The sequence below is a fragment of the Pyrgilauda ruficollis genome, unplaced genomic scaffold, assembly GCF_017590135.1.
Source record: "Pyrgilauda ruficollis isolate IOZ18807 unplaced genomic scaffold, ASM1759013v1 scaffold185, whole genome shotgun sequence".
Taxonomy (NCBI): domain Eukaryota; kingdom Metazoa; phylum Chordata; class Aves; order Passeriformes; family Passeridae; genus Pyrgilauda; species Pyrgilauda ruficollis.
In genome coordinates this window covers 123,007-131,675 of record NW_024517540.1, presented here as the reverse complement: position 1 = coordinate 131,675, position 8,669 = coordinate 123,007, and the positions used below count along the sequence as shown (strand labels likewise).

General features: G+C 56.9%; 1 protein-coding gene across 2 annotated transcripts; it reads right to left on the bottom strand.

Moving 5' to 3' along the window:
• Nucleotides 1–624: 624 nt before the first annotated feature.
• On the bottom strand, nucleotides 625–8,534 carry UBE2Q1 (ubiquitin conjugating enzyme E2 Q1). Of its 2 annotated transcripts, XM_041464813.1 has the most exons (13): nucleotides 8,059–8,499; nucleotides 6,869–6,973; nucleotides 6,469–6,573; nucleotides 6,106–6,156; nucleotides 4,080–4,220; nucleotides 3,437–3,521; nucleotides 2,945–3,005; nucleotides 2,348–2,438; nucleotides 2,207–2,265; nucleotides 1,906–1,954; nucleotides 1,654–1,749; nucleotides 1,451–1,517; nucleotides 625–1,047 (listed from the first exon to the last, which is right to left on the bottom strand). In XM_041464813.1, exons 1-13 carry the CDS (start codon nucleotides 8,482–8,484, stop codon nucleotides 1,016–1,018), a joined length of 1,368 nt encoding a protein of 455 aa, XP_041320747.1. In that variant the 5' UTR covers nucleotides 8,485–8,499; the 3' UTR covers nucleotides 625–1,015. The 2 variants fall into 2 exon arrangements, 1 of the variants encoding a protein (XP_041320747.1); XR_005954899.1 differs by lacking the exons at nucleotides 625–1,047; nucleotides 1,451–1,517; nucleotides 1,654–1,749; nucleotides 1,906–1,954 and adding an exon at nucleotides 2,528–2,720 and having other exon boundaries at nucleotides 2,215–2,265; nucleotides 8,059–8,534.
• Between the last annotated feature and the right edge of the window lie 135 nt (nucleotides 8,535–8,669).

Genomic DNA, 8,669 nt, shown 5'->3' with positions numbered 1-8,669 from the left:
GGCTGGAGTACAAAGGCGAGCAGGAACAACAGCTTAAGGGGAGTAAAAGAAAACCCCATAGAACGGGGTGTTCACTGCTGGAACGGGTCCTGGCCAGGGAGGGGGGCAGGGGCAGGACAGAGCAGTGCCCATGCTCCACTCCCTGCAGAAGCTTGCAGCCACAGCACAGCAGGGATGGGGACAAGGGGCTCAGCCTCCATGCGTGGCTAGTGGGGAGAAACAGGACAAAGCTCAGGCCTCAGCTCATCTTACTGCTTGGCAAGAGGACAGGGAGAAGTGTGGGGTGGGAGCTGGCAGCCCTGGGATACACCCACAGACCCTTCCTCCACTGCAGGAGAGGACAGCCTCACAGATGTCCCCCTCTGTGCTTCGAGGTGCAAGTCTGCAGTTTATACAGAAAAGCTGGGTTTGCCCAGGGAAGATGGGGCAGAAACCCTGCTCCATTTGTGCCAAAAAAGAAAAGGGCTTTTCTTCTCCCAAGGCAATTGCATCAAGTCTTCCTGCAGGGCTTGGGCCCACCACAGCTCCACCGACTGCCTCACCCTGGGACCAGGGCTGCAGCAGGGTTTGCAGGGCACAACCCACCCAGCAGGAGCTTGGAAAAAATTAGTTAGACCAGCATTCTCAAATTAACAAACTGTAATTTTTCTCCAAAGATACATTTTCCATACACATCCATCATACACCGTAACAAAAAAAAGCAGTGTACATGAAATAAGAAAATAAATTAAATCCATAGCATAGGTAAGGAGGATGCTCTAGACTGGAGTAGAGTCAAAAGTTTCCAGCAATACAAGAGGCTCAAGAGTTTGTTTTAATAAGAATGCCTGCTAGCATGGGCCCAGCAAGTGTTCTGGGTCAGTCCAACTCCTTAAACAGTTATTTAGAGTTTTGAACAGCCAGTATTGTCCTGCAACAGGCAGAGCTATTACATCCTGGGAGAAAGCCAAGAGGCATCACTAAGATCCAAGTAGAGCATCCAGAAGATATTCAGATTGGTCCTGCAGCATCCACACTAGCCATCCTCCTTGGGTGGTGTATACCAGCCTGGAATGAGGAGAGATCTGTGAGGGAGGAAACTGCACCTGGAGAAGCTGTCAAAAACAGCCAAGTCCCACTTCTAAAGGGCCACATATTCCTGATTACTGGGAGGCTTTCCCTCTGGCTGACTTCCCAACACCACACAGGCAAACACAGAATCATTCAGGTTGAAAAAGACCTCTCAGACCATCAAGTCCAAGCCATCAGTGAGGTGCTGCCTCTAGTTACAGCCACCAGAGACCAGCACTGGGCAGCAGAGAGGGCAGCAGCACTCTGCAGCCACACTGTGTTACAGCAGCTGCCACTGCTGCTGTCACCTCTGCACCTAAGGCAGGATAAAACTCGAGTGGCTTGTCTGGGGAGCTCAAACAAGCAAGGGAAAATGCAGGCCCTCTCCCTCAGTCCTTACCATTCTTCTCATGGATCTGAACCAGGGACTTGTAGGACTGCTGTGCTCTTGTCAGGCTGTACTGGTTCTGCAAGGGAAGGCAAGGAGACCGTCAGTCCAGCAGGAACCTTGGGGAAGCTATCCCATGCACCTTCCCTGTGCAGCCAGACCTGGCTGTGCCCCCATCTGCCACCCCCCATTCTCCTACACTGCCCAGGCCCTACCTTGTTGGCTCCAAATTGTACTCGTGCCTTCCCTTTCACCAGCGTTGCACTGATCTGCATGATCACCGACTCGATGGAGTAGGCACTACTCCAGCCCTTAGGGACGAAACACACAGTGAGGCCAGACCCACCCACCTGTGCTCCCAGTGCCACCAGAGCCTTCCCCAGCTCTGGCAGGCAGTGGTAGGGCAGGAGCTGTCAGGAATACCGAGTGTGGTAGGCAGAACAGCTCCCCCAGGGACCAGCACCCACCTGTTTCGTAAGCAGCTCCATGCAGATGGCACCACCACCCAAAACATACCTGGGAAGGAATCAGACAAAGTTACCACACAGACAGATGTGATTGTACCCACCCACTGCTCCAGAGGTGAAACACCTTCTCTGATTAGATTTCTGATGGAAAAAATATGCTAAAAACTCCATCATTGCTGTCTGCTTCCCAATGGCAAATCCATGACAAGGAAGTCACAGGGCTGCACAGCTCTGGATAAACCCAGTGAAACTGCTGCAGGAAGCAGCACTGCAGAGCAGAGAGAGACAGATAGTTACTCACCCCCCTGACAGCACCGGGGATACAACCCTTACAAATGGTGGATCAAAAGGAAAGTTATCCTGCAAGGAGAGAAGGGAAGCAGAGCCATTGAGTTCTCTGATGAGAACGGGTCAGGCATCTCTCGGGGAAGGGGAGCCTTACTTTAAAAGAGAAGTTGAGGAGGATGAAATCTGTTCCTTCTTTCTCTTTGAGGATTTGAAGATCGTTGTGCAAAGCGCTGTCTTCGTCAACCCTGTGACAGGAAAACCCCAGAGGGTCAGGCAAGGCTGTGCACCTCAGGCCAGCCGTGCTCGCTGCCACCACAGCCCGGAGCTGCCGTACCTGCACAGCCGGGCAGCCACGTGGACAGCACGGGCTGCCAGCATTCTGCTTCTGGTTTGCAGAGAAGACCATCACACCCCTTTTCCATGCTGGCAGCTTAAAAATAAAGGCTGCCTGGCCCAAGGAAAAGGCAGCACTGGTGTCTGGAGGGTGTGAAAGCTCAGGGTTTGCCTGCTGCACCTCTTTCCGGACTCTAGGAACAGCAGAGACTTGCAGAGCCCTCCGATTACCTCATCTTGCCTGGAGATATCATCTCCTTTTTGTCGTGGAGACAGCAAGCCAGCTGCCTGAGAGATGCTAACTCAAGGTCTGCTTGGTGCTCCCCTGCCATGCTCATGTCCCCTCTGCTCACAGGGACTTCCTGGTACCATCACCAAATCCCACCAAAAATTCATGATCCCAAGCTGGGCCACCTACTTCAGGAGTTTGACGTTCCAATCGTACAGGCTGTCATTCACTAGTTCAACTGCATAGTATCCTGCAAGGAGAACACAGGGGGGTCACTGTGGGGGGACACTGAGAGGGGGTTGAGCCATCACCCAGACTTCAAACTCCCTGGGCCCTGCAGCACAACTTCTTTTGGGCACTGTCCCTCCATGAAAAGCAGTGCCTGTCCAAGACAGTCCTGAGGGCAGCAGGCTCTTTCTCTGAGTCCCTGGGCTCAGGAAAGGAGTAGGAACACCATTCCCCTCACAGTCACATGATTCTCCAACCCACAGCATGCTCCTCACGTACATCCAGCAATGACAGGGAAGAGAGAAGGTAAGGTTTTGTTCACTCTTGACAGAGCCACAGCCATCCAATGCTGTAGATCCTCCCCCTCAGCTGAGCAGCACAGCCCCAAGGCCCACTGGGTACCCCACGGGAGGAGAAGGAATCCTCCTGCCCAGAGCTCCTGGCAGCACTCACCGCCCTTGAAACTTGGTGATCGGTAAATATCCCTGAGCTCCTTCATTAGCCGGTCAGTGGCCTGCACAGACCCAGACACTGCACCCTGCAAGGAACAGCGAGGGGAAAGTTGTATTGTTATGCTGCACCCAACCATGGCTACTGCTCTAGGAGGTCAACACCTGAGCTACAACTCGGTCCAGCCTCTGTACCAGACTGTATCCTGCCTGTCACCTCTCAGCCTGTCCCTCTTCCCAAATATGTCACCTCAGGCAGCAAAGCTGCAGCAGAAACACCTCTGTGTCCTCTCTAGTGTCTTAGAATCTTAGCCCAGGGGTACAAAAGCACAGTCCACCTCCACAGCCCCAGGTGACTGAGAGGGCACAGCTCCAGTGGCAGAAGGAGTCCCAGATCTTGCTGCAGGAGGACTGCCCCATGAGGCACCAATGCCCCTGGGGTCACCCAGTGCCCTCCCTGAGCTGCAGAGGCAGTTCACAGACTCCTCTGCTTCAGCCCCATCAGCCCTGGAGAACTGGTACTGCTGTACCTTTGGCTGGGGACAGCCCCTCTGATTTAGGGCTGGAGGGCTGGCAAGGGCCTCCATCACTCTTGCCCTTGAGTCCCTCTGCTTCCCCAGCCCACCTGCCCACTGGGCGACACGTACATTTAAGTAATCTTGCCTCTGGTTCTTTTTTATTTTCTCTAAAATGGCCAGGTTTTCTTTCCCAATGCCTTCATCCTCCGTCTTTCTCCCATCTGCCGGCTCTTCCTCTTTCATCTCATAGTGGTCCAAGTCCTCAGTGTCCTGGGAAGGGAAGAGGAAAGCTCAAAGAGATGTGCCTTTGCTCCTCCCTGCTCTGAGTGCTGAGCTGCCCTGACCCAGGAAGGATTCCTAGTGCAACTCTTTCAGCACATAAGTCCCAGCTCCTGATCTGAGGTACAAACAGAGTGGAAGGCACAAGGTCTGGGCACTCAGCTGGGCTCATGTGAGCCTTTGTTTGCTGGATTCTCTTTTGTTATGTCTCATGCCTGTTTATAATGACCCATTAATCTCTCACTCCTCAGCAAGCCCCACGTAACCATGACCCTGGATCTTGGCACACCTGTGGCTTCAGCAGCTTGTGCCACGCTGCTGGGTGGCTGGAACAAAGCACAGCCCCGTGCCACAGTGCTGCCAGGCCACCTGGGCCCCTGGGCTAGCCAAACCCCAAGAGGGGCACAGGTCACTGGCACCAGGAGAAGAACAGACCCCTGCACCCAAATCCAGCTGCATGGGATGTTACTCCCTCAACAAGAGTGGGGATTTCACAGCAGGTCTCTCATTAGATCTGCTCGGAACACCCCAAGTGTAGTACCTGACCCCAGAAGAGCCTTTGGCCCTCACTGTTTCCCAAAATAACATGTGGCAATGCAAGCCCCAGATGGGAAAACACAGTTGCAGCCGTCTGAGCCCACTGCAGAAATCTGTCCCCATGCACACAGGGTTCAGCTGCCTGGAAATGGCTGTGGGCATGCACAGCTCCAGCACTGGCACTAAATCCTCTGAACAAGTGTTTACTCTGGCCTCTCTGGGCTAGTCATGGCTACTGAGCAGTGTTTTTGGAAGGGCTTGGACACTTTTAGACTCACACAGGAAAATAGATCCTCCTAGAAAATCCCTCTATTAGATTAACCTGCATAATGAATCTGTGTGCCAGGACACAGTTCTGCTGCTCCACTCCTCCACAGAGCTGAACAAATCCCACTGCTCAGCACAAAACCTTTGCTCTACAGGAGCGTTCTCCCTCCACAACGCCTGGCATTAGCAAAAAGCACAAGGGGGAATGCTCAGCTCCTCGGGATTTATTTTTCCAGCCTACAGGAGTGGAAGCCTTGTGCACACTGATTTGCCATAAAGCTGCAGATTTGCAGATTCACACGGTTATGCTGGTTCCAGTTTAACCCTCCTCCTTTTCCCTGTGGACGCTAGCAAAGCCCAACCTTAATTTAGCAAGCAATTAACTTTGCCAAAACCCCCCAAACTGCTGGGGTGCTGCTGCTCAGTGACCTGCCCCCAGGCTCCACAGCACTGCTGACTCAGTGCCCGTGCTGTTCTCGTGTCTGAGGCATTGCTAAACGTCACCATGGAGATTCAAGATTATTCCACCCACTTCCACAGATCTCTAAACTGCAAACCAAACAACCAGAGCCTGTGGGTTGTGCAGCAAGGTGCCCTCAGCTTGCAGTGAAGTGTGGCTGCCTCCACCACTGCTGGCAATCAGCTCACTTGCACACTCAGCCACCTGACCTCATCCTCTCTGTGGGAGTTCCATGCAACAGAGATTTCCCTGCCAGCAACAGCAACCCAGAAATCCATCCCTCTCACAGGAATTTCAGCCTTTAGAGAACAGCACATACTGTCCAAGCAGCTCTGCTCACAGCTCATCCACATGCCTCTGGAGGCCACGGCTACATGGCCATGCTCAGCCTCTGTGCTCTCCCAGGGTTTGTGAATATATAGAGCCCAGCTGTGCCTCAGAATCCTCAGCATCAAAATGCCAAGAAGCGTCCAGCCTTTGGTCCAAACTTCCCTGTCTGGTGGCCACAAGCTTCTCCCAGGCTTCTACCCCTGTACCCTTGCACCTTGCAGCACCTTTCTCCTTGTGCTCAGCTCTCTGGCACATATCCTCACACACTAAGGTGGCACTTACCTCTGGCATCTCTTCATCTTCCTCTTCAGAGGACACCTCTTCCTGGGTGCTCTGTGGAGAGGACAGGGATGGAGATTTTGTGGTCATCCTGGGAAAATGCTCTCCTGCCTTCCCAGATGCTTCCAAGGTGAGGTTGAACAGGGACGAACAAGCAGAACCAAATTAAAAGTAAAGGGCAGCTGAGAGCCTTTACAGGAAACAGCACCAAGGCCCAGCAGAGCACGTTGGCATCACTCAGGACAGGAATCCAACCTCTCACCCACTGTGTTCCTCTTCTGGTAACCCCCAGAAGCCTCCAGAGCAAACATCAGGGAATTATGACTTGTTTTCTGAGCTCTGGGAGCCTCTTCCTGAGCCACTTACCTGTTCTGCCGGCAGAGGCTGGTCCAACATTTCAACATCTGGATGTTGGGGGAGGTTGTAGAGTTTGCACAGGTCAGAGATTATTCGCTTCAGGTGCTGCAAAAGCTGTCCAGAGAACAGAGGGTCAGCAAAGTGTGGGGAGCTCCGTGCCCAGCTGAGCCTCAGCCCTACAGCCAGCCAGCAAAGGCCCCCTGCTCCCTCCTGATACAAGCAGCAGGAGACACGGGTGCAAAATCCCACCCCAGCATCAAATGATGTCAGAGAAGTTCATCCCAAACATCTGGAAGGTTTATGAGACCAGAGGCAACCCCCACTTCAGGCAGCTGGGGACATGTAAGCAGGGAGTTACCCCCCAAAAGTTGCCAGGCTCCCCTCCCCCAGGCAGCAGAGCACATCTCACCAAGGTGTTTCCTTTCCTGACTTCCACCAGCCTCTCCAGGATAGCTGCCAGGTTGGGATCGTCTGACTCCACAGACCAGATTGGGGGAACAGCTGGATAAGACTCCTGCACAGGAGAAAGGGGGTGTTGGTGGCACGGAGGCCGCTGTGGAGCACAGAGCTGTGAGCCAGACGGGGTGGGGGCTGAAGATCCCTCTGTACCACAGAGATCAGGCCACAGGTGACTGATCCACCCTGCAGCATAAACCTGGGCTGAGGGCAACACAAACCCCTACTGGGACCCTGCTGGGCTGGCTCTGGGCTGTGTCCCCCTGGCCCAGGGCTGAACACAGAGGGAGGATAGTGGCATTTTGGCCACTCCTCTGCCCGTGGGGCCACTGGGGGTGGAAGGCAGTAGAGGCAGGACACTGAGGGCATCCCACGTTGCACACTGCCTACTACCCTCACCAGCAGTTACAGGAGAACCTGGCAGCACCCACGCAGAGCAGAGGCCGAGCAGGCACCTTTAATCCAGGACAAAGCCTCTGGCAACACTCCCAACATGCCCCTCCAGAAAATCCTGGTCATTAGTCCCATTCAGAATCTACACATGGGGCTATCCAAGCTCTGCTAGCCCTCCTCATGTGGAGACACAAACCAGCTGCAACTCGTGACCAAAGAGGGCATCAGCACACCGGCGCCGAGCCATCCAGCACCGGGATCCCTAAAACATCGGTGCGGATGAAGCAGAGCAGGGTGACGCTGAATCCGCAGGTGCCTCCTCTCCAAGGAGATCAGGGCCCGCCGGGAAACCCTCCGAAACAAACCCGGGGGAAGCAGGGAGAACGAGGGCGGCCTGAGGGGCTCCACGCCTGGGCACGAGCAGCGGGACAGGGCTGGGGGTTCCAAACACCACGGGGAACGGCCTGCTCTCGCACGCCGGGGCGGCGGGAGCGCCGCCGGGCACTGCGCCCTGGCCGTTCTCTGCGTGAGCCGCGGCCCCGAGGAGCTCGCGGAGGCCGGCAGGGCGCTCCCGCGGGGAGACGGGGGCAGCCGCCCGCCGCAGCCAGCGCAGGGACGTTGGGGCACAGGCCCGGCTCACCCCGGGCCCCAACGGCGACAGCGCCGTACCCGCGAAGGAGCAGCCGCTCGGTCCCGGGGCCGCCTCGCGGTGCCCCGCAGAGCCCGGGCCCGCCGCCCCCCGGGCCTCACCGTGATGTTGCAGTGAATACGGACGGGTCCCGGCGGCGGCCCCCGGGAGGCAGAGGCGCCGGCGCGGGCCCCGGCCCCCGGGACGAACTCGCAGCTGATCTCGTCCGGGCAGGCGCTGCCGATGCGGAACCGCTCGTGGCCGCGGTGAAAGATGGACTCGAGCAGCCGCAGCTCCCGCCTCAGGAGCCGCCCGGCGGGGGCCGCCGCCACCTCGGCCCCGCTCCGCCCGGGTCCCCCCGCCGCCGCCTGCGCCCTCGCCGCCTCCTCCGGCCCCGCCCGCTGCATCTTCCCATGGAGGGACCCGCTCCGCCGCCGCCGCCGCCGCAGCCCCGGAGCCCGCCCAAGATGGCGGCGGGACGGCCCCGCTCCCGGAAGTGCCGTCGCCGGAACGGGCGGGGCGGCCCCGCCGGAAGCGTCTCGCGACATACGGGAAGTGACGCTCAGTAAGCCCCGGGGAAGAGGGCGGGGCCGGCGGGGAGCCCCGCCCCTGCCGGGGGGGTCACCGGGGGTCACGGGGGGCACCGGGCACGGCCGAGCCCGGCGGGGACAGGGCTCCGCAAGGCCCGGCAGTGCCGGCTCCGAGACCCCCTACGGGCGTACGGCGGGGGCCG